Genomic DNA, 26,144 nt, shown 5'->3' on the forward strand with positions numbered 1-26,144 from the left:
TTTATTTAGAAAATATTACATTTTTACTTTGAGAAATAAGACTAGAAACTGTTTTGAAGCACAAAAATGCGGAGTTATTGTACCTTTTATGGCTGTTGATTTTGACTCTGTCTCTAGATGTCAAAGTATTTGTTTTTGTTTTTACATGACCCGCTTAGAAACACCTCTTAGAAGATGTGACATGCTGAGCTACTGGAATGTTGTTTTGCCAGTATTCTTATGTTCTTTATTATATCCTGTCGACATTTTATCTTGCCAGTTTCCCCTAAATCTGGAAAATTCTGTAATTTATTTTCTGAATGATTGGAGAGTTTCTTCCCTGTAATAAATTCTTTGAATAAAAAGTATGTTTGTGTTTGAATTTGTTCACTTTTTCCTTTGAGTGTCCAATTGTTATTCTGGCAGTGTTATAACTAGGAAGAAAAAGGAACGTGTTTGTTTTGCAACGTGATTTAATATCTTTACTTTCTGAGGTGTGCATACTCCAAGGCTTAACTGTCAAGCCTTGAAGCCAAACATGTTCAAGCTTACAAAATGAACTTGTTCCTATGTTATACCACATAGCAGAAGCTTCCAGATTCAGGTCTTCTGACATTATTATAAAGCAGGAGAGCTCAGCCTCTGGCTCATGACATGAGCCATGTCATTTGGCCCACAGGATGTCCCCTGGGTCCAGAAATTTGGCAGTAGGGGAGAGGTGGCAGTATTAATAGTCACTCTTCTGCTACCAGATTTCCAGATCTGTGAGGAGTCTGTGGGGCCGGAGTGGCATGGGGATCACAGCTGTGCGTAGCATCCCCCCTGCATTGTGCTGCATTGAACTGCATATTGAAATTCTCCCCGCTCTTGCACACTGTGCTGCCCTAAACTGTATTGCATATGAGTATTCCCCCTTTACAGCATCGTGCCTGCAGGCACCTGGCACCCTCCTTCGCTCCATAAGATGTGGGCATGCTGTCTCACTCTGCACCACCCCAGGGTGGGGGCAGGAAGGAAAAGTAGGAGGAGCCAGGCGCCCTTGGCTACTGCTGTAGCCAGAGCAATGGGGGAGTAATGTCTGGAAAGGAGCCTGGAGGCTGCAAAATCTAACCCCTTATGAAAGCTGTGAATTGGATAGCCCTGCAGTAGAGGATTTATTTTACTTGCTTGCAGAACTGAATAGGAGCAGATAAGGGAATGGGATCCAGATAGCTTGACATTTAGAGGGTAAAAATTGAAATACTGTCCGTACAGCAACGAAGCACCTTCTGAGTTAACATTTTAAGTAACAAGGTGATAAATATGACAAATGTTAAGCATGTCAAGTAAAGCTGTAGTGGTGTTGTTGCCACGATGTTTGTGACAACCAAACTTTTTCACATTAATGCTTAATATTGTTTTAATAAACATGTAATTTAATTTTCAGCATGGGCAAAGTCTTAGAGTTACATGAGCTTTAATGCTAACATTCACTGAAGTGCATAAAGGTCACTGAAACTGGAGTTATGCCAAATTTCTGTTCCTTTTCAATAGGAGTTGAGCACTTTATTTCTCTTTTCATCTTTGAAAATCTCCTCTCTCATCTAAATAAAAAATTTAATATGGCAGAAGAGCTTGGGATACTGCTTTGCAGAGAAAGCTTTCTACCTGTCATTGCAAGTGCAATTTTTTTAAGTTTTTTAAAAACTTAACTTCACTAAGTTTTTTTAAATATATTAAAACCAGCCCTAACATTCCTTTCTGCAGAGTGACTCAGGTTCTCCGTTCATTCAAAAGTGGTTCCGTTTCACATTGTAATCCCTTGAAATTGCTCAAGCTGCTTATTCAATGACATTATAACAGTAAGATACATTCTTGAAGCAGGTTCTAATATTTGTTACTGTTTTTAGAAAATTGTATGTGCAGATAATTCTTTGTTTTCTTTAATTTAGGTCTTGAGCATCCAAGTAAAGTGTTTCCATGAAATCATTACAATAGGCTACCGAGTCTATCATTCCTATGATTTACCATGGTTTAGAACCCTAAGCTGGTAAGTAACACATGAGAATTTCAATCAGTGGAGATTAAGGTTAAGCTCTTTATATCCTGTAACACGGAAGAATAGCTTTGTGGCTAAAGTACAGGCTTGGGACTTGGGAGATCTGCTTTGTATACATGCCTCTATCATCCTGTACAGGTGTAACCTTGAACAAGTTAGTTGGCCTTTCATAGCCCTAGTTTCTCCCAGCTCTGCAATGTATTTACTTGTTTAGAGTAATAAAATTGGAATGAGGCCCATGTATGATAGTATGCCGCATACTTTTCACCCTATGATTAAATATGCGCAGTTGAGTTAACTGAAATATGCAGCCCCTGTTTATAGGAACATAAGAAATGCCATAATGGTTTGCATGGAAAGTCCATCCAGTCCACTATGGTTTTTTTGGCAGTAACAGGTATTGGAGGCTTCTGAAGAAGATAGAAGAACCCTGCAGGTGGCAAATGTGGAACAGTCTTTACCTTCTTGTAGGTCACATCCTGGTTATATTTAACAATTGTCTTAAACCACAGAAATAAAAGGGTTCATGTCTCTTCCAAAGTTTGCAATTAATGATGGCATTGTTGGCTATTCTTGATATCCAGTCCCTTTTTTACTTTTAAATTATTCTCCTCTGTGACTTTGTGGTAATTAATTCCATAGTTTAATAACGTATTATATAAAAAAAATCATTTTTAGTTTTGAATTTCCTACTTTTTTAAATTTCATTGAATATTCCTTTGTGTATTCAGATTCCATTTGTAGTTGAACTCTGGGAAAACTTTCTGTGGAATAAGACTGGTATAAAGCAAAATGATACTTTAGTTAGGGAAACAGTGTCACGAACAGTGACCTGAAACAGGTGATGGAAAAGAACTTTCACCCTATGATTAAGTACTAGGGATAAAAGTGCAATAGCCTAATATACATGTGTTTACATACTTGATTTCAGAGGAAGATAGAGACTTGTTGCATGTTAAACTACAATGTCCTTAGTGTATTCACCAAATTATATTTGTACACCAGCGTTATATTGCTGGATATGTGTGGAATAAGGATATTTTATGATGTTAGTAGTGACTGTTCTTAGTTATCTTATTTATCTGTTTCTGACTGGAGGTCTTTATTGACAGTCTTCAGACATAGGATTACTGTTTATAAATAATGAAGACCATGCAAGAAAGGAAAAAGATGGTGTGTGGCAGGGAGGGGAAGGTGACATACCTCTTTCATGGCCCTATTGCTAAAGAAGCGTTTGCCTACACTGCAAAACCAAAACATTATCTCCCACTTGTTTACCATCCCACTAAGTTATAAGACTTGTTTTTATAGTAACAACTAACTTGTTTTCTATTTGTCTGTCAAAGCTGAATATCATCCTAAAGCTGTGCAGAGAATTCTAGCAAATTTCCCATGCAGCATCTGGGAAAGTTTTTCAAGTATTGACTTACTTACAAGGAAAGTGCTAATAATTAGTTCTGTATTTTTTAACTACAGAATATCATAATAGGGACTGTGTGTGTATAGAGGGTTCAATGCTGTAACTCAACATGAAAATGTTTAGCTAATTTCCTTTTCTAGAATGCTGGTATTTTTAAATAAATGTTATTTTAATAGAACTTAAAATGTAAGTTCTGTCTTTTTGAAGCAGTATACATTTGTTTAATGATACTTGAGTATAAGTTTAAAATATTGGGCTTTTTTTAGGATCTCTGCTTCAGTTCCTAATTTTTAGGTATTAAAATTTTGTTTGCTTCTTTTGTTGAATTAAACTGTACAAAGATGTATTTAATAGCAAATAAAATGAGCAGTATCTGTTGTTTGTTTTAGGTACTTTTTGCTGTGTGTAAACTACTTTTTCTATGGAGAGACAGTGGCAGATTACTTTGCTACATTTGTTCAAAGAAGAGAGCAACTTCAGTTTCTAATTCGCTACCACAGGTTTATATCTTTTGCACTCTACTTGACAGGTGAGCTTAATAGACCAATTCTAATGGTCAATACATTATTTTTAATGTATCACTGCATTATGTTTCACTGTTATGTTACATATTTTGCATCTTTGTATTTCAGAAATTTTTTTTATTCTTTCTAGCTTTCTTGCATTCCATTATTTTCTTCCTGCCTCTCACCTTATTAAAGGATGATGCATGTTGGCATTTCATATTTCCAGTGAAAAATTGAATAAAAAGCTTCCTGTCCATGGGTTATAGATGGTGTCTATTGTTTAAGAGGTTTACCTAATGAGTAGATGATGGTGGGAATAATGGGGAAATAACAGTCATAATGAATGAACAAAAAATTTATTTAGAGTTTAAAGTATCAGTCCAGTTTAAGTTCCTAAGTAGTCTTTTTACGGTCAATGGGACTACACACTTGATTAAGTCCTGTAGTGGACTTAGGTTTTATAACATAAGAGCATTGGAAAGTCTACATCAACATGATCTTACCATTTTATTTAAAACTTGGTAAATGTGTGATGTGAAGCTCTTAGAAAAAGCAATAACACAAATGAGAACCAAACTTTACCCATGTGAATTACAGGAAGAGCTTCCTTCAATATTGAAGGAAATATGAGTTTTAAACAGATTGCCCTTTCTCAGAAAATGAAATTTAGCTTGTTTTCATAGAATAAATGCATCTCACTATGTTTTCATTAGCACAATTAAAGTTGCCTAACTAGTCACTCATTCAGAAATCACAGGTCAGAGGGCTCTGTACATTTGAAAAGCTGTTGTTTAGATATTGTTTGAATTGAGCTTCTAGGGAGGAATCTGTTTTGTTTCTTTTTGTTTTTAGAACTTGCTTAGGAATAAAGAAAGCCTAAACTGTCCCTTTTCTGTAAGTTCTTTTGTAGTAATGTCCCTAATTGAAACTGGCTAGATTTTTTTTATAGAATTTTGCTTTGCTTGGATGTTTTGCTTTGCTCAAATTATTTAAGCCTCATATATGTAAAAGCTATCTTCTCTCCCTTCTTTACATGAAACAGTAGAACATAAAACTTTTTGGTCCTGGTATGCAGTACATACTACTTTACCTTTAACAGTGTTCCTTTTTTTGTGTAGGGGGATGAAAGGTAAAGGGCCATTCTTTGAGCTGCTATTTCCGCAGCAGTAGGAATCTTGAACATGTTATTTTTAGGAAGTATTTTGTTCTATGAGGTGTCAGGCTCTGTGAATGGGGAAAGGACTGTGGATATGATCTGCCTTGGCTTTAGCAAGGCTTTTGACACTTTTCCCCTTGACATTCTCAATAAGCTAAAGAAATAGGGAGTACTGAGAGGAAAGTACTGTAAAGTGAATACATAACTGGTTGGATCATCATGCTCAATGAGTAGTCATTAGTGACTCAATGTGTAGTTGGGAGGAGCTATCAAGTGGGGTTCTCCAGGGGTCAGTGCTTGGTTTGCTGTTGTTTAACATCTTCATTTGTGACCTGGATGATGGGATTGAGTGTACACTTAGCAAATCTATAGGTGACACCAAATTGGCTAGTGTTGGAGACACTGGAGGGTATGGCAAGTATCTAGAATGACCTGGAGAAATGGTCCAAAATTAATCAGATGAAATTCAGTAAGGATATTTTTTATATATCCTGGAGAATAATTGCACGCACAAATCAGGCTGGGCAATGGTTGGCTAGGCTGCAATACTGCAGAGGAAGTTTTGGGGGTTACAGTGGACCATAAGCTGAATATGACCCAGCAGTGTGCTTTTGTTGCAAAAAAGTCAACAGCATACTGGGGTGTATTAACAGGAGTGTCTCTTGAAGAGGGAAGTGTTTCTTCTGCTCTGTTTGGCACAGGTGAGTGAAGCCTTACCTGGAGCACTATGTTCATGTTTGAGCTCCATACTTCAAGAAAAAATTGTACAGATTAGAAGGAGTCCAGCAGAGAGCAACAAAAATGATTAAAGGCCTGGGAAACATGATTTATGAGGAAAGTATGAAAGAACTAACACAATTTAATCTGGAGATGAGAAAACCAAGTGGAGATTTATTAACAGTCTTCAAATACCTGAAGGGCTATTATAAAAGGGTAGAGGTAGATTATTCTTTGCAGCTGTAAGGAACTGGACTTCAAGGAATGACCTCATACTGCAGAAGAGGAAATTTAGGTTGGAGATTAGGAAGATCTTTCTGACTATGAGGGCAGTCCCACACTCATTGGACCAGGTATGCCTGCATCAAGCATTGGAGCAGGCTACCTAGAGAAGTTGTGGAATTTCCATCTCTGGAAATTTTCAAGGGCAGGTTAGACAGACGCTTGGCTGGGATGGCTTAGTCAGGGATGATCCTGTCTTGAGCAGAGGCCTGGACTAGACGATTCCATGAAGTCCCTTCTAGCCCTACTTTCCTATTATCCTGTGACCTTTAGAGATGGAAAAGTAAGTTTGCTGAAAACATCTTTATGTTAGATTCTTGTTTACCAACCCAAATTATTACCAGAGGTGGGGTTTGGAATAATGATGCTAAACAGTTCTTTAGTCCTTACTTTCTTTGTATTTAAAAAAATAAATATCCCCCCTCCCCACAAAATCCCTAGAAGTTTCTTGTTCTTCAGAGGAAGTGGTTGAATTATTTTAGGTCATGAGATCCAGAAATGAGAATTCTGCAAAATATCTTTGTGGAAGCAGAATTAAAAGGTAAATATTTTTCTTACCACCATTTACTCCACTTTCTTTGAAGACCCAGTACATTTACAAGAACATGCTCGTTTCTGTTTCATGCAAAATCAGTACAATTTACTGCATTAAGCATGGGCGAATGGTGCCTCCTGAGTCTGGAGGGACACCAGATAGCCAATGGGGGGGAAGAGTCCCCCAGTGGCCAATTGCTGAGCCAGCAGTGAAACTGGAAGTGCACTTCCGCCAGCACTTCTGGTTTCACGACTGGCGCTTCCAGGGGGTGCATGGCCAATCTCACGGGGTGCACATGCACCTGTGTGCACCCCCTACGTGTCACCAGTGGAATTAAGATTCTTTTCTGTGGGTTGTAACACAAGAGCCTGAACAGATGTTGACTTTTAAATTCTAGTCTGAACTTGAAGAGTTGATATATAGAAATGAATTGTTTTTCTGATCAAGTCTAAAACAGAAATGAGGAATAGACGAGCAGAATCCATCAAAAATACTTGAGACAACTTTTAGTATTTTACAGTGCTGCAGGCAAAAAAGTTCACACAGGGTAGATCAGTAGGTGTTTCTTCACTTCAGTGAGGACTCATGTTGGTATACCTACACTGTCTCTAATGTAGTTAAGGAGTGTGGGTAACAATAGTCGTAAAGATTTGGGGGTGTGGGCTTCCACACAAGCTATACAGCTCCATCAGGGGACTCTGAGTACACACTCAGGTAAATAGTCCTCAATGCTGCTGTGTCCTCACTACTGTTACCTATGATAGTGTGAGTGGGTGTTGGTTACCCGCCCCTCCTTTGTTCAGGACTCGTCTGCCATGACTAAGGAGATGGAAAGATAATAAGATGTTTATCCCTGAAGGGGAGGGTGATAAGTAATGAGCCACCCAGGTGTCAGCTTCACCAAGAGCCAGCCTTTATTGGTGCTTGATAAACAACTGTGTTAATTGCCCTATGAGTGCAGAAGTGGCTGTTTCGCTGCTTGGCCGATTGCCATTTCTCTGATCTTCTCCCGATCACAGTGGTCTCCCGGCTGTCCTGATCAGGGAGTGCAATTGTCTCTGGGGTTTTTCCTGGAGCCATGTGCCCCGGGCTCTCGTGGGTCTTGCTGGCCTCCCACCATCGACAGCCCTCTATGCGAGCGTCCCCAGTCTCACCAGTTCGTTGTCAGTTTCCTGTTCAGTGCCTTCTGCTGCTCAGCCATCCCTGCAGTTGAACTGCTCTGCTTCTCTCCAATGCCCCAAGGGCAAATGTGTGATCCCCAGCTCCACCTTGTACACACAGCGGTAGCCATAATTACCCTGATCCTTCCCTGGTGTGTAAACCCCCCACTGCTGTGCCCAGGCTTCAGCTCGATCCCCTGTTACACACCTCCCCCCTTTGTTCAAAACAACTTAAAGTTGGCCTGTCTTCACGATCCGCGACCAGGCCAGCCATGTCCGTTGCTCTCCCGGTGGTGTCTGTTGTGTCTTTGGTGCGTGACAAGATGGCCACGTTCCCGTTCTTCTTTCCCGCCCGGTGTCTTACTGTAAAATAAAAGGATTGTAAAGCAAGAGACCACCTCATTAGCTGGGTGTTATCTAGCTTGGCAGTTCGTAGCCAGCGTAGGGGTGCATGGTCTGTGATCAGCACGAACCTCCAGCCCAGTAAGTAATAGCAAAAGAGTTGCACCCTCCACCGGATGGTCAGGCTCGTGGAATATCGGGCTTCTGTGGTCATCGTTTTTTTGCTGGCAAAGGCTATCGGCCTTTCTTCTCCCCCCAGAGAGAGTAGCTCCCAGTGCAGTGCCAGAGGTATCAGTTTGCAAAAAGAATGTCTTCTCGAAGTCTGGGGTGTAGAGTACTGGGTGTTGGTATAGGGCTGCCTTCACTAGTTCGAAAGCTTGGGTAGCCCTAGGGTTCCACTGGATCGGGTTCCTCCATCCTTTTGTGAGTTTAGAGGTGCCGCTTTCTTGGAGAAATCCTGGATGAAGTGTCTATAGAAATTAGTGAAACCCAGAAAAGACCATAGCTGCTTGAGTGTCCATGTTAATGGGTGCCATCTGATGGCTGCCACCTTATCTGCTATGGGTTTTATCTTGCCCTGTCTGACCAGGAACCCAAGATATTGAGTCTCCCTCTTTCCGAGCCCACATTTCTGAGGGTTTGTGGTCAGCCCGGCCTGACGGAGTTTGTTGAGGATCTTCCGTAGGTGTTGGTGGTACGTTTCCCAATCACCAGAGAAAACGATGATATCAGCTACATATGCGGCCACGTATTCCTGGTAGGGAGCTAACAGCTGGTCCATCAGGTGCTGGAACGAGGCTGCCACTCCATGAAGCCCGAACAGCAACCACCTGAATTGAAATAAGCCCCAGGGGATTCCAAAGGCAGTTTTCTCCTTGTCGGCTGGCATCATTGGTATCTGCCAATAGCCTTTGGTTAGGTCCAGGGTCGAGATGTATTTGGCCTGGCCAAACCTCTTCAGCATGTCGTCTATCTGGGGCATCGGGAATGCATCGAATGTTGCTATCTCGTTCACCTTATAGTTTCATAGTAGCTAGGGTCAGGAGGGACCTGAACAGATCATCTAGCCTGACCCCCTGCCACAGGCAGGAATGAATGCTGGGTTCACAAGACCCCAGACAGGTGATTGTCCAACCTCCTCTTGAATAGGCCCAAGGTAGGGGCGAGGACCACTTCCCTGGGAAGTTGGTTCCAGATTTTGGCCACCCTAACTGTAAAATATTGCCTTCTGATCTCCAACCTAAACCTATTCTCCATCAGCTTCTGGCCATTGTTTCTCGTCACCCCAGGTAGTGCTGGGGAGAAAAGAGCTGTCCCTATTTGCTGTTGATCCCCCTTGATGAGCTTGTAGGCAGCCACCAGGTCCCCCCTCAGCCTCCTCTTGCTGAGGTTGAACAGGTTCAGGTCCTTCAGTCTCTCCTCGTAGGGCCTGTCCTGCTGCCCTCTCACCAAGCGGGTGGCCCTCCTCTGAACCCTCTCCAGGCTGGCCAGATCCCTTTTTGAAGTGTGGCGCCCAGTACTGGATGCAGTACTCCAACTGTGGCCTGGCCAAAGTCGCATAGAGGTGGAGTATCACTTCCCTGGACCGGCTTGAGATGCACCTTTGGATGCATGACAAGGCATGGCTGGCCTTGCTGGCTGCAGTCTGGCATTGGCGGCTCATGTTCATCTTGGAGTCAATAATGACTCCGAGATCCCTTTCCGCCTCTGTGCTTTCAAGAAGGGAACTCCCCAGCCTGTATGTATGCTGTGGATTCCTTCTTCCAAGGTGCAGCACCCTGCATTTGTCTACGTTGAACCCCATCCTATTCTTGTCTGCCCACTTTTGTAGTCTGTCTAAATCTAGTTGCAGCCTCTCTCTCCCTTCAAGTGTATCCACCTCACCCCACATCTTAGTGTCATCAGCAAACTTGGACTTGGGTCCTCCTTCCTCCCCTTCTTAAAAATAGGGACCACATTAGCCAGTTTCCAATCCCCCGGTACCTGGCCAGATGACCATGAATGCTCATACAGCCGGGCCAAAGGTTCCACGATGACCCCTGTCAGCTCCCTCAGCACCCTTGGGTGGAGGGCATCTGGACCTGCAGATTTAAAAATGTCTAGCCTTTCCAGAAGATCCCGAACTACATCTGCACTAACTAAAGGCTTGATAGAGCTATCCCCAAGATTGTCCCTACCTCTGGTAGGTGGGATATCCCAGTCCCTGTTCAGGAAAACAGTGTCAAAGAAACTGTTAAAAATATCAGCTTTCTTGTTTGGCGTGGCCACCAGATTACCGTTTGTGTCTTGCAGGGGCCCTACATTGCCTGGTGCCCTCCTCTTGCTCCCAATGTACTTGAAAAAGGACTTTTTGTTGTCCTTAATCCTGGACGCTAGCCTGAGTTCCATCTCTGCCTTGGCCTTCCTAATAGCCCTCCTACACTCCCAGGCTGAGGAGGAGTATTCCTCCTTGGTGATAGTTCCTCCCTTCCACTGGTTGTACGCCTCCCTTTTAGTCCTCAGGCGTTGCTGAATGCCCTTGCTGAGCCAAGGGGGTCTCTGAGCACTCTTACCCCCCTTGCTTCTCTCAGGGACTGTTATCCTTTGGGCCGGTATGGAAGAAGCCTTACGATAATTGATGCACAATCTTATGGAGCCATCTGTCGTTGGGACCACTACTGTCGGGCTTCTCAAAGGGCTTCTGGATTCCTCGATAATGCCCAGCTTCTTCATCTCATCTACTTCTTGTTTGACTGTGGGCCACAAGTGCCTGGGTAGCCTTCTCTAATGGTTGTGCACGATCTGTCCAGGTGGGGTCTGGATATGGTGTACTACTCCCTGAGCTTCCTCGGGGGTCTCACAGAACACATCTTTGTACTCAGTTATTAGGGCCTCCAGGCTCTCTTCTTGTTCGGGATTGAGTCTACTGGCAACCTCAGTGGGGATTCCCCTATTCTCCAGATCTCCCTGTCCCCTTCTAACTCCTTTAACTTAACAGGGTCCACCCCCTCTCTTCTGCGCCACTTCTTCAATAAGTTAATGTGATTGATTTGTCTTCTCCATGTGGGCTCCATCTGGAGCACCTCGTAGTTGACTGGTCCTGTATGTCTGGTCATTTGGAACAGTCCCTGCCATCGGGCTAGTAACTTGTGCAGATTGTCAGGCAGTAGCACCAGCACCCAATTGCCGACCTTCAGCTCTTGCTCTGTGGCCTGTGCATCATAGTGTTGTTTCTGTTTCTCTTGTCTGTGTCCCAGGTTCTCCTGAGCTATTGCCTGGGCTCTCTTCAGCCTGTTCTGAAAGTTGGTTATGGCCTGTGGTGTTGTCCCTTCCTCAGCCTCGGTCTCCCACCCTTCACATATTATATTTAGGAGCCCCCTCAGTGCATGACTGTAGACCAGCTCGAACGGGGCGCAGCTGGCGGAGACTTGGGGCACTTCCCTAATTGAAAACAGAAATGGGGGAATCATGGCATCCCACCCTCGTGGGTCACCCTGTATACACGCCCGTATCATCCCCTTCAGGGTTCGGTTGAAGCGCTCCACCAGGCTGTCCATCTGGGGGGTGAAAAACAGAGGTTAAGAGTTGTTTGATTTTCAGTATGCTGCATATCTCCTTCAGGATCCTGGAGATGAAGTTTTGGCCCTGGTCCACGAGAATCTCCCAGAGGACCCAACCCAAGTGATCCATTTCATAAGGATGCTGGCTATCGTGGGAGCCGTCACTGAACACAGGGGAACAGCTTCAGGGAACCGGGTGGTGTAATCGATGATTACCAGGATGAACTGGCAACCTGTCCAGCTGCAGGGAAATGGTCCCGCCATGTCCATGACAATTCTGATGAATGGTTGCTCTGCCAATGGCCGTGGCATCAGCGGGATCTTGGCGGGTTTTAACTCCCCTGTCTTTTGGCATTTGGGGCATTCCACACAGAATCTCTCCACCATTTTGTAGAGGCCAGGCTAAAAGACCTGCCACTTCAACCAGGTTTCTGTCTTGTCCCGCCCCAGGTGCCCTCCCATTGCGAGAGTATTGCCTATCCATAGCAAATTGCCCCAGTATTTTTGCAGGGCTAAGACCTGACATTTCTTGTACCACTCCTCTTTTCCTCCACCTGGTATAGAATACCGGTCCTTACCTCAAAGCGGGGACTCAGCTTCGCTTTCTCAGGATCTAACACCACACCTTCTTGCCTGGCCAGCTGAGTCTGCCAGATTTTCCTGAAGAGAGGCTCATGCTTCTGCTCCTCCCGGAAGTACTTGCTGCTAATGATCTGTTCTAGGTCCAGGTCTCCTCCATCTTCTTCCTTGGGGGCTCCGAGACATGTGGCCTCTGGGTCACTTTGCCGCTCCCCACCACATCTTCTCAAGACCAGCATGACCACTTCCTTCATGTGTGGTCAGTCAACTCCCAGGAGCTTGGGGCAGGGAAGGGTCTCTGCCAGCTCCACCGTGATCTCTTCCATGCAGTCCATCACGGATAGCCATAGCCACTTCCTCTCGTAGGTATACAAGGCCCTGTGGATACAGACCATACTCATGGGCAATTTGGGACTCCCTAGCTGTGGGGGTACCAGGTCTGTCCTTATCATGGACTGGGAGCAGCTGGTGTCGATGACTGCAGGAATGATGGTGTCTCCCGCTTGAACCTTGACTGGCTTATTCTGTCGCCTTGGCCCCTTGTGCCACCCAAAACTGCAGTCCATCTTTTCATCATGAGGACTCTTGGTCGTTAGCTCAGCTCGAGGGCGGTGTGGGCAGAATTGGGATACATGACACTTTTATCCGCATCTATAGCATGCTATAGATCCCAGCCTCAGGGTTCCCAGTCTGCGGGCTGGACCATGTTTCCCCTTTTCCCTTTGTTGTGGCCTTCTGGACGCTATCCCTGCGCAGGGCCCATTGTAGGTTTCTTGTAATTGTGTATATGAACAAAATAGCAGCATAATTTCTGTTATTACTTCTGCAGGTGTCAAGCTGTAGGCATTGCACTTCTGTTTGGATAAACTAGTCAAAGCTGTTGGTTCCAAGTGTTACAAATACATAGTGATGGCTAAAAAATAATCTGAAGGGAGAATGCTTCATGGCTGTTTAAGTGTTATTTGTGTGAAGAGCATTTGTAAGGCTTCATGCTGTTTTGATGTATGTAGTAATCAGCTTTTCCACTGAGGTCCATTTGCAAGGCTGTTTGTGGAATGCTGTTTTTCTAGTTTAGTTGCATTAGGGACATAGTCTCACCTGTTATGGCAATTTCTAGTTATCCGGATAGTCCAATTGAGTGACTCCAGTAGGAGCTAGTACCTGTTGCTTTAGAAAAAGGTTGAAGAAAAACCCAAATGTTAAGTATGGCATAATCTGCCCATTGGAGAAGTCTTTCCTGAGTAGTTACATGAAACAGGATATTTGAATAGTTCATACTGTTATTCCCAATGCATATACCTTGAATAGGTCGACACTTTTTTTTCTACTGGTAAATTCCATTCACGTAATTTCTGCTTCTCTGAAACTCCTCACTCCCTTTCAGTGTTGACTGTTTTTTGTCATCTGCAGATGTTGCTGTGTCATTGTTCCTTCCCTTTCAAATCATACCAAAGATACATTACCCAACCTTGGCCTTAAATACAGCATCTGGTAACACCCCACTTTTTTTACTTTTTGCCAGGATAAATATTGGCCCTTTTCCATGTTCAGTACTTAGATAGAAAACAGGCATGGATCATAAACTGGCTTTTATTGGTCCTTTAGAGTTTTTAATACCCTCCAGCTGTTTCTCACAAAGGTTCCACTGAGCCAGTGAGGTACCCTTGTGGAAACTTGGGGTTCTTGAATTTTGCATAAATCAATCTTGCACTAGGCTGTTCTAGTGGGCTGAAGGGATACCACTGCTTTTCCTTACACTGACCGCACCCAAGTGGTATCATTCCATTTCAGTCAGGCTAAATCCCTATCTCCTTTGAAAGCAAGTGTGGGGGGGATAAAATGTCATTTCTTTTTAATAGAAATATGGCTTTAACCGTGTGTGTATGTATAGAGAGAATCCCCAAGCAGGCATTTTGCCCTTAAATTATGTCCAGTGAAGACTATTACAGTCAGAATACAATAGCTTAGATGCTGGTTTTGGAGGAGTAGTTGCTAAAGGTAATGTTCCCATAATACAAAAAATATTAATGGTGAGACCTTTTCTTGCTACTGACTTATTAAAATAATTAAATAGAAGTAAAATAACTAGTATTGCATGATACTGGGTTCAAACGAATATGTATACCTATTACTGGATATATTGAAATCATCTGAAAGATTTGATGAAAAAACTAATCTGCATCAAAGGAAAAAAAGTGTATATCAAGGTAGTGTTTATCTAATACGATAGTATATAAGATTTCACAGAACGCGCATGTTTTTTGTTTGTTGTACAGGTTTCTGCATGTTTGTACTGAGTTTAGTGAAGAGACAATATCGTCTACAGTTTTACATGGTTTGTATTAACCACTTTTATATATTCACTCATCTTGTTATTGAAACCATAAGTAATGTTAAAATATCTGTCTTGTCATTATTTGGAAGCTAAAAAATATTTAAAATTAGCTAGTAAGTTCATTGTAATAAAATGGGTTTCTAAATGTCAGGTTTTGTAGATATGGGTATTTCTAACTCTTAACTTAATTAGTGTATCACAATGTGGCCTCAGAATGACTCCATACCTATAATTTGTGGGATTTTGTGGATACAAAATTTGTTTTCTTTTTAGTGACAGTTTTACAAAATAATTTGTAAAATGGTACGTGTTTATTTTTGGCTTCTAAGTCTGAGAATATTTGGGATATTGTGAAAGGTAAACCTTGCCACTCAAACAAGAACCTTCCACAGTGGCCCTTTTTATATTGTTAGAATGTAATTGTGCAGTGAAAGAAGTTTATCATGTCTTTGACTAGGGATTTATCAGTTAAAGGAGTGCTATGGTCAGCTGTACCAGACTAGATTGTCACTTAAAAAAACTAAACTAAAAAACAACACCACACTTGAATCAGTATTCTTTCTATCTCATATTCAACACAGTGTGCGTCTAAAATTTCCCTATTATAAAACCTCTTTAGAAACAGCAGTGATAGAATCCTAAACCCTGTCTTCGAGGCACCATCTCTGTCATTTGAGTCCAGGCAAAAGTTGTTTAAATCTCTAGGCTTGCATTCAGCAACTCTGGTCACCTGACATATTATTACTGCCACTAGTACTATCTTAACATCGTGGAGATCAGCTTGTTTACCAGGACACGATTGAGCTTACTTCTGTTCAAAAGTGGAATAAAAAGATGGTCTCTACCGAATGGGCGTATCTGCAGACAGTGTACACATATATTAATTTCACTTTTTCCCTGGGGAAGAAGGACTGTGAAGGTTGCCAGTCATAACAGCCTTCTGAAAGCTGCCTAGGTTTTACAGTGATGCGAAAAATATGAACATGTCTGCACCGTGACATCAGTGTGCCCTGGCTGGGACAGTCCCAAGCATGTTCCACATGCACATACAGAAATATATTGGCAAAGTGCTGTACGGCGGGGGTGTCAAAGGTGTGGCCTACCAGCCAGATACAGTCCATGGAGCCCCGTCATCTGGCCTCTGGTGGTGGCCCTATGTCTACAGTTGACCCACATGGTGCCTGCTTCAGCTGATCTGGGACCTGTGCTGCATAAGGTGTACCTACCTCCCCCACCACTGTCTCTCTCCCCCCATGGTGACTTCTCCAGGGTGACTATGTGTAGCATGAATCCTGGACAGGCCAGAGTGAACACCAAGTGGAGCTTGCATCTTGGACAGGCCCTGCAGAGGTGCCACATGTGGCTGAGTCTCAAAGCAGGTGGAGTAAGTACCATATGCCCTAGATCTAGCAAGCAGGGTTGAGGGGAGAGAAGATGGGGTTGTTCCATGGACCTGATCCAGCCTTTGGGGTCAGCCTTTGGGGTCAGCAAACATCATTCATCCAGCCCATGGACCAGGCCTACACCACTCATCTAGCCCACAAGGCCAAATTAGTTTGATACCCCTGCTGTAGAGCAGTGATTCTCAACTGGCATGCTGTACGATCCCTTAAAGGGTGTTGTAGGGTCCTGCACAATACGAGGATGGTTAGGTGTGCAAACCTTCACACCATACCTTCAAAAGGTAAACCCAGAGATTTCAAATAGGAAACTATAGTCTCAAAAACTTCCTGACCTGTTGTGGCTTTTCTGACTTTTTTAAACAGAAAAACAGCTCTATTATCTTTCCATAGTCAGGAAAAAAACCCAAGTGAAAGCTAAGAGCTGTCATTTTTGGAGGGGTGCCTTCAGTCTAAAAAAGCTGAGAACCACAGCTTTAGGGTTGTTCTTAGAGGCTGCTATTAAGCATGCTAGAAATCAGGGTCTCGAGAATGGCCATTTAAGGACACCCTACAGTGTTTGCAGTAGCAAGTTTTTGTGTTTAGAGCAGGGATGGGCAATTATTTTCCCTGGAGAGTCACTTAGGGAGTTTTGGTGAGCTATTGTGAGCTGGATCAGCATACTCCTCCCACCCCCGCCTCCTCCCCCTAGCCCACAACAGCTCACCAAAACTCCTTAAGTGGCTCTGCCCTGGGGCTTGGACCCGCACTATCACTGTCCAGTGATCCCAGCTCCAAGGTCTTCATGGAGACCAGCCCAGAAACCCTGCTTGGCTAGGTGGATGGGATGGGGCTGCGGGTGAGCAGGGAATGGTGTCTGAGAGTATGATGGGTAGGACCGGGGCCAGGATCATAGGGTGGTGACAGCATGGGGCCATGGTCTGGGGCAGAGCTGTGATCCATCCTCCAACATGCCCCTACCCATGGAACCAGCACTTGTCGCACAGACGTGTGGGCAGCAGATTGTGGCTCTGCCCCGAGTCCTGGCCCTGTGCTGTCACTGCCCCATGATTCTGGCCCCAGTGCAGCCCACCCATCCCATTCCTGGATGCTGCTTCCTGCCAGCCTGCGGCCCCATCCTATCTGCCCAGCCGAGTGTGCACGCGTCCTCGACCAGTCTCAGTGGAGACCCTGTCTGTCTGCCCACTCTGTCCAGTGTCCCTAATAGTGGGTGTGGGGCAGACAGACCAGGGTCTGGTGCCAGTGGTGACACTGGCAGCAGCAGCTAGAAGGAGCTGCCACTTCTGGGAAGCAGAGCCTGGCTGCTGTGCTACGCTGCCCTAACCCCGGTGCCCGTGGGGGTGGCGGGACTGGCCATGCACACCACGGCCCAGACTGCCTCCTGCACCAGGACTGGGTGGGGCCGAGGGACCTTCTACAAGCTGGATAAAATCCCTTTGTGGGCTGGATTCATCCCGTGGGGCTGTATTTTGCCCACCCCAGGTTTAAACTGAGCAGGAGGATGTGACCAGGAGGAGGTTTGGGAGTGTGCTGCTGCCATGGAGTAAACACGCCAGTGAAAACTTGAACAGCATGGAATGAGCAATGCAGAATTCCTTTGTTGGCAGGGAGCAGTCTCAATGAAGGAGTGGATATTTGCTCTTGAGCCTTTTCCAACAACTACAATAGCAGCAGTAAAAATTCTAGATGCCAAAGGGCATCTTGCTCACAGATTATCTTTTCAGTGGGCCCAGTTACTTTGAACCACGCAACCTCTCCCCCACCTTGAAACTTGAACCCTTTGATTGGAGGTAAATGTTTGCTCTTAGAAAATGGAAAGCAATGTCTGGTAGGCAAATGGAAGGAAATCACCAGTTTATAAATGCTAAATAATATTTTTAGTCCAGGTCTCTAGAGTCCATAACACTAAAATTGCTTATCAGAAACATGAGCAACTCTTGATTACTAAAAGGTTTTGATGAATGAAAAGCTATAAAACTCTAGCTGTTGATATATACTGTCTTGAAACCTCTGCCGGCATCATATGTACTGACACAACAAAATACTTTTAAAATACAATGTACTAATGCATATATACTAATGGAAAAGGATTATATACTCAACAGAGTGACTTTATACAGTATAAGATAACAAATTCTTATTCTTACTATTCCTACCATTAGAAACCTGAAATCTCAATATTTAATAAGAGGGCTTTGTCATGGCAGATTTCCATATCTCTGTAACGTGATTCTTTCATGAACTCTTCAGTGCCATTTTAATGTTATATTTCTAACTTGTCTATCGTATGTAGAAACAGAGTATCACAGTGGCTACCATTTTTCTGTTTTTTCATATTAATGTTGTCTTTATAGATTAAGTGTTTAACATGCAAAAATCTAGATCAGGGGTTGGCAGCCTATAACCCAAGGGTGGATGTGGCCCATGAAGATGTTGGATTTGGCCTGGGAAAGTCTGACCTAGCATGGGGAATCAGGCACAGCACAATTGTGCTGAGCCACTTTGTCCCCTCCACAGCACCCTTCTCCACAGTCCTTCCTGTTGCTGTCTCATACCTGTACTTAGCTTTCTTGCAGAGGGGCTTGCTACCTACAGGGAGGGTAAGCTCAGGTGGTTTGAGCTCTTGCGCTCGGAAGAAGAAGTATGGAGATTTTCAGCCCATGGACTGGGTCACAAGCTCTAGCCCTCAGTAGCAAAAGTTTGCCAACCTCTATCCAAGATGAATGCTGTAGATAAAATAAAAAAAAATGTTCCTCATGTATCATTTTTTTCAGAAATGTAGCTAACTCATGATATATTATACGCACACACATCTTTTTCATTATCAGTAAAACTGGTCTTTCCTTTGAGCTCCTCTTCATCTCCTTCATTTGAAATATCAGTATATACCTAGATGTTTTGATCTGTGTTTTCACTAATTGTTGTGTTGTTGCACTGTTAACAGTTCGCATGGACTCATGTCACTTTGCTGATCACTGTAACTCAATCTCATCTTGTCATCCAAAATCTGTTTGAAGGCATGATCTGGTAAGGGGACAGTAATAAACTGGTTTGTAATTTTATTGCATATATATATTTTTAAGCACATGAATAATACCACCCTTTTGCAGCAAATTACTTAAATATATGCTTTGGGTTTAAAGTTATGCACATGCATGTAATTTGCTAAATATGAATGGAATGTCTTGCATGTTTATTTAACGAAACGTGCCTAGGTACTTTTCTTAACTAAGATCTAAATAAGTAAATAAGTATTCTGAGTTTCAAAATGGCTGAACACTCTGTGAACTAATTGGGAGCTGCTTACAAATCTCTTAGCACTTGTAAATCAGGCTACTTAGGAATTTAGGAGTGGATTAAGGAGTCTAATTTTAGGCACCCTTTTTGGGAAGCAAATCACTCATCTAATTATTAAAAATAGTCCTCTCTGAGTAATCATTCTTTCCCTAACCTTCTGGAACCAGACCTATTGTGCCAGAATCCTTTCTGAATAAAATAGTTATTTTTAAGGGTCCAGCAAAGATAATTTTATCACACTTCATCCAAAGAAATTCAACTAAAATAAACAAAAAGCAACGGTTTGGCTGTATTTCCTTTTTTTGATAGACAATGGTTGTCTGAACAAATCAAAATTTATAGTAGATGATGTTCTTTAGTAACTTTAAATACTTAATTTCCTACATAAATAGTTCAGATGGTTTAGAGCAGGAGTTGGCAACTTCTTACAAATGGTAGGCTGCTGCTTGTGACCCAGCCAACACTGGTCTGGGTTCTGGTGCAATTAAAGAGAATACAGTTAGTTACAAAGCAGACATCTTTTAAAAGTAACTTGAAACTGGATGGGTTACCTTGACGATCAAATATGTAAGAATTCACTTCTAGTTGTATATTAAGCTGTTACAATACACTTGAAGTGACACCACTGTGGTAAAACTGCATGTTAATATCCTTTTTCTTTACTGACTGTAGAGGGAATTTTGGACTATTATTTATTGAGAAATACTGAGTGAGCACCCAGGAGTTTATTATACACATTGTTCAAAGTGTACAGCTTTGCCTGGATTGCTTTTTTCTCTCATGGTGCATGTGAAGTTGTATATTAATTAATATTCAATTACAATTGCTGAACTTGTTGGATACAGGAGCCCAACAAATCCTCTGCTATGTTTGAAAAGTATATGAGAACCCATATTTTTTCTTAGTAAGCCTGGTGCTTAAAGTTAAGTGTCAAAAAGTTAAGTCTAGTTTTGCATGTTTATAGTTTTGTTGTTGAGTTTCAACAGCTACTGAAAAAGCTGTTTTATGTCTGTCTACAGACGTACGCTGCATTTTATCAACATTTGAAGTTTAGAAAGACAAAAAGGGAGGCTAAGGCTATGTCTTTATGGTAAACATTCTGTCCTCAGTTGTGCCACACTTGAGCAAACTGGGCTGTTTCAGCATGGCACTCTGGATGAGATAATTATCACCTCTGAATGATAATGCCAGTTTATCTGACCACCAGGTAATTAACCTGGCTGTGCCAATGTGGTCATGCTGCTTTTAGTGTAGAAAGCAACCTGCCTGGGGCAGTGAAAAGTACTTGAGGGTGATACTGCTGAGGATAGGAAGTTTACTATATAGACAGAGCCTAATAGATCTGCAGAATAAAGGGAGAGAAGGACACTAATCTGAGAATGTAATAACTATCATAACCTACTAGCCCTGTAGAAAGGAAAGAAGGAGGCTTTTCATTTTTTTAGATTTCATTAGATGTATAACAAGACATGTGTTTGCCTTGATGTGACTAAGTACCATTAATTATTATGCTTTTGTGTTAACTGTAGTACTGACCTGGTTTTATATTATAAAAAGTAATTCTACTTATATGCAAGCTTGATGCCCAAGCATTTAGATCTTTGTTGGATAGAAGCTATAAATGATGCAACTGAATGTTGCAAAATTGACTAGATGGGTATAAGAAGAAACCAACTATGTACTGTTAGTGCTTAAATAATACAAAAGAAATGCTATCATCATGTAGCTTTAAGTGACAAATATTCTTGTGTTTTCCTTAAGTTTTATTTCAGCATTTTTCCTGAAGAGTTTCTATATTTCTTTCTAGGTTTCTGGTACCAATCTCAAGTGTTATCTGCAATGATATTACTGCTTACATTTTTGGCTTCTTCTTTGGGAGAACTCCACTAATTAAGGTGTTGATATATATAATTCTCTATGAGCTATTTTTTACAATTTTTAAACAAGTAGCTGATACTGTCCCAGAGTTACTTTTATGGTATATTTATAGCAACTGTATCTTGTTTTCACACACACATTACAAGCTATACTGATACATTATTTTGTTTGTTTTGCTATCTGCAAGATCCTATAAAAAGTATTGATCTATATTCGTAATAGTGACTGTGAACTTATAATGTTAACATCTTGAAAAGCTAATGGGTCCACGCAGCTTTTATATGTCTTCCAAATTGTGCATTGTGAATGAATTAGGTAATTTAACACAGCTATGTTAAGAGGAATTTTATTCAAAATATTGGGTCTGCATAGTCCAACATTATGCCTTATGGCAAATTTGCTGTATGCCAAGATCAGACAGGCATAGGTTTCCCCAGAGTCTTGACTTTGGCAAAGTACAAATAAGTTATGCCTTTCTTTGTAAATTTTCTAAATCTTCTGATACAGACTGCTGCCAAGGGTAGCATATTGTAGCATATATGGAATAATTGGCCCATTTGGGACATGGCAAGTACTATGTTCCTACATTGCCAAACTCTTAGTTACAATTAATATAACATAGGATGAGAGACTTCTGCTTTTTGCAGACCTGTGAAATCTAACATTATGCCTCACAAGTTAACTGAAACCTTCACTGATACTGTTTTGAGTCATATTACTATATTTACTTGATTCTAAGATTAGTTCTCCCCTCTCCCCCATTTAATATGGGGGGGAAAGCCCCTCATCTTGAAATGGAGTATGAGGTGTTTGGGGGCAGGCAGCAGCTGCAACTCTGGCTCCAGCCCCAACCCAGGTTTGGGGGTGCAGAAGTGGCATGGAGGAGGAACAAGGGAGGGCAGGAGAAAGGAACACAGGGGCCTGAAGCTGCAGGGATCAGACACATGGGTGGTTAAGTGGGGTGGGTGGGGGGACAGGTGGCAGGGGGTAAGCTGCCTGCCTCCCTTACTGTTTGCCCTACCACCTGTATACTTCCTGCCCCCTACCATTTGTCCCACTACTGCCTGTCACCGTCTCCACTGCCTACCCCCTTATTTCCTTTCTCACTGCCTGCCCCATTACTGCCTCCCCCACTGCTTGTCCTACTCTGTGCCCCTCCCACTGTCTCCCCCACAACCCATCCCATTACTGTCCCCATCATCGCCTGTTCCCCCATGAATTTAAGATGATTCTCCAATAATTAGATTCTATGCATAGAAAATTATAATAAATATGTATATTTTCCATGTGTAGAATCTAACTGGGGAGTTGTCTTAAATTCAGGGTCATCTTGGATTCAGGTAAATGGTATTCTTTTTAGTTATAGGCCACTTTTTAGATTAGTTGCTGTTGAAGTATCTACCTATGAACAATATATTTTCCTTAGTTCATTGCCTCAATAACTGATAAGCTTGGAAAATAAACAGATATTTAAAATGTCAAGAACATTACAACATTTTTTTTTCTTTTGATCATTTTTCCTCATTTCTCTGATGTACTAGTTTCGCAATAGCTGTTACTCTAGCTAGCTTTTTATTCTTTAGTATTGTTTTACTGGGCAGATATTAAGGTTTTCCACATCATGCTTGGCAGCATTCTATATTGAGTTGTGTTTGGAGGAACTTATCCTTGTATGAAGGTATTGAACATAATAATCTGCATATTTCAGTTTTCTCAGAAGTGTGTGTGTGTGTGTGTGTGTGTGTGAGTAAATCAGTTAAGTTGCTGGCCTTGTTTTTTTAGGGTAACAATCCTAACTACGGCGGCAATAATTGTTTGAGGGTGGGAAGGATAGGAAGTGAACAAGTGACCTGCCCTGGCAAACTTTGTTTGTGTGAGGTTGCTCCCTGAAAGATGGGGTGTGGAGTGTAGTCATTTTTCTGAGGGGATGAAGCATGCACAGTGCCAGCAGAACTTTTAGAGAATTTAGCTGCCAAACCCTTATGCTTTGGCCAAGCACATGCAGACTCAGAATTTTGCCAATCTGGGGCATATTTATGCAAAAATGCTTCCCCTGCCAGTCCCTGCAAGTGCAAGTGCTAGACCTTCTCAGTTGGAATCACAGAATTATAGAAAATTAGGGTTGGAAGGGACCCCAGGAGGTCATCTTGTCCAACCCCCCTGCTCAAAGCAGGACCATTCCCAACTAGATCAGTCCAGCCAAGGCTTTATCTAGCCGGGGCTTAAAAACCTCCAAGGCTGGAGAATCCACAACCTCTCTGGATAACCCATTCCAATGCTTTACCACCCTCCTAGTGAGAAAGTTTTTCCTAATATCCAACCTAAACTTCTCTTTCTGCAACTTGAGACCATTGCTCCTTGTTCTGTCATCTGCCACCACTGAGAACAGTCTAGTCCCATCCTCTTTGGAACCACCCTTCAGGTAGTTGAAGGCTGCTATTAAATCCCCTCTCATTCTACTGTTCTCCAGACTAAATAAGTCCAGTTCCATCAGCCTCTCCTCATAAGTCAAGAAATCTTTTAACTTTCATTAAACATATTTTTACTTCAATCTTAGAAATGGCCAAACACTTTTTAGATTTAAAAAAGTCTGTCTGAAACAGATATCTGGCATGGCAGATTCCTGCACAGTTGCATAATTGTGGAATTTTGTGGATTAAAATGGCTCAATTCTAAACAGATAAAAGCCTGCTTTGTAATGGGAAATGATAGGCAGTTATAAATTTAGGAGTAATCTGATGTGTGTAGATAAATCCGGTATTTGCATATTTGTGCTTGACTCTTCATATGTATGTTCAAGCCTTGGGTATTATTGATATGCAAATATATGTAGTCAGTAGTGTATATATAACCTTGAAAACCTAGGAATATCATTATGGCAAATGTGCTAAAGAAGTGTCATAATATATATTATGATCTAACTTTTGTCTCTTGTGATTAGTTGTCTCCTAAAAAGACCTGGGAAGGGTTCATTGGAGGTTTCTTCTCTACTGTTGTGTTTGGATTTATAGTAAGTAGTGATGGAATTTTTCATATAGTTTCCTTCTTGAAGTTTTAACTGGAACAAAATTCCCAGCACGTTTTCTGACGTCTGCTTTTCTGACGTATGAAAAATGGTAATTTCTTGTTGGTTAGGGTATTCTACTGATAGTTGAAAAACATATAGCTTTTTCTGATTACAGTAAATGGTTTTAATAATCTATATCTATCATATTGCTTGTTATTTCCTGTTCTTATTAGAGCTGTATGTATCATTGTTTTGGTTCAGCTGACAATAGATACACACTTATTTTGTAACTGATGCAATTAGTAGCATTAATGACATTACTTGCTCATTACAACATCGATTAATATGTATTTGATTTAAAAATGACATCTTTCCTGATACATATACATGGATATAGACATCTAGCTTAAATTGATGTCATACTTCATGAAATAAAATTTTAAAAATATGGTACTTTGTATGAAATTTATGACAAAGGTCTGTGAAAATTACAAGCTCAAAGATTGTAAATGCTTTGATTTGTTTCTTCCTAGATATCAATACTTGATTTAAAGGTGAAGTGTAAAAACAAAGTAGTGTTCGTTATTAATGTCTCCCAATGCATTCTTAATTGTAATAGAAAAACAAGTTGTTGGCGTGGCCTAATGGGGTCTAAAAATAACAACAAAAAATTAGGAATAAATTAAGATTTTTTTTAGTAATATTCTGAATGTCCTTTTTAGTTAGTTCTTAATGAGGATATCCATGCCTAAGGAGAGATGTTTTGTCCATTGTGGAATCACTATGCAACAACAATTTTGTTTTTCACACTCTTGTTGTTGACATGCTGGTCCAAGAAATATATGAGGGGCAAGGCTTTTTTGGGACTATCTTTTACTGGACCAGTTGCATAGTTGGGAGAGTGGCTCTGCATCATGTGCTCTTCCTGAGTGTCTTTGGTGTCCAGAAACTTGTCTACCAGCTTTCCCAACTATGAAGCTGGTTCAGTAAAAGGTACCACAAAAATGTTCTTGTTTTTCACTATGCTCAACCAGCTATCAGTGTAATTAAAGCAGTGCTCTGAAATTTAGCACCACCAAAAAATGAAAATTTCAGGGGGGCTTTGCTTTGCTTTTCAGTTTTCCTATCTTTTGGCTCAACATGAGTATTTTGTATGTCCAGTGGAGTACAACAGTGAAACAAACAGATTTGTTACAGAGTGTGAACCTTCAGAACTCTTCCAGATACAGAAATACTCTGTGCCACCGCTGCTGAAGACTGTGTTGGGATGGGTAAGGAGAAATGAAGCTTGAATTATAACTGAATTTGTTTTGCAGCTATAACATGTTAATATTTATTAAGCATTTCTTTAGAAGGCTAGTTACACTTGTTTATGTCTTTAAGACCAGTGATTGAAGGCACAGGCAACTCTGACACCCAAGCAGCAAAGTGTCAGTTCTAAACAGAATTGAAGCATACAGATAGTGTTTGAATGATGCTCTAGCTATGATGGTCTAGGAACTATGTGAAAGGCAATGTTTTTTGTGGGTGGTATCTTTTATTGGACAATACAAATGTAGAAAAACTGTTCAGGCTTTAATACTGGATGAAACATTGTTAAAGTTGGAGCAGTTCTGCTATATTTGTGTCATTCCCAGCTTGTCCACAAGTAACATCAGAATGTAACAGTTGCTACCCATTTGAAACATTCCCCTTTAGAAGCATTTCCAAATGTAGGTGTGTCCATATACTAACTATTTAGGCTGCATCCCCGCTGGAAATCGTTGACTTAAAAACGATAGCAGAATATTCTCTAATGTTGCACTGTGATTGTAAAGTCAGTTTATTTCTCTAAATCAGTGCTTCTGTCTGGATAATTTGACACAGAGGTTATTCAGAGTTCAGGTCAGATTCTTAGGCCCATTAGAACTTGAGTTAAAATTCAAAAACATTGGGCATTTTTTGTTTTGGAAACTTATTGAGAAGGAAACAGAT

The 26,144-nt window shown here is 41.7% G+C and overlaps 1 protein-coding gene across 3 annotated transcripts in view; it reads left to right on the forward strand.

Moving 5' to 3' along the window:
- The window catches only part of CDS1 (CDP-diacylglycerol synthase 1), a 124,368-nt gene that overhangs the window by 77,510 nt on the left and 20,714 nt on the right, over positions 1-26,144 (forward strand). For all 3 annotated transcript variants that reach the window (XM_019479338.2, XM_019479337.2, XM_019479332.2), the window contains exons 4-10: positions 1,911-2,008; positions 3,827-3,966; positions 14,530-14,588; positions 18,933-19,015; positions 21,093-21,180; positions 24,105-24,173; positions 25,289-25,441. In XM_019479338.2, the coding sequence (XP_019334883.1) occupies positions 1,911-2,008; positions 3,827-3,966; positions 14,530-14,588; positions 18,933-19,015; positions 21,093-21,180; positions 24,105-24,173; positions 25,289-25,441 (690 nt within the window). The remainder of the gene's footprint in view (positions 1-1,910; positions 2,009-3,826; positions 3,967-14,529; positions 14,589-18,932; positions 19,016-21,092; positions 21,181-24,104; positions 24,174-25,288; positions 25,442-26,144) is intronic.

Source organism: Alligator mississippiensis, chromosome 2 (genome assembly GCF_030867095.1).
Source record: "Alligator mississippiensis isolate rAllMis1 chromosome 2, rAllMis1, whole genome shotgun sequence".
Taxonomy (NCBI): domain Eukaryota; kingdom Metazoa; phylum Chordata; order Crocodylia; family Alligatoridae; genus Alligator; species Alligator mississippiensis.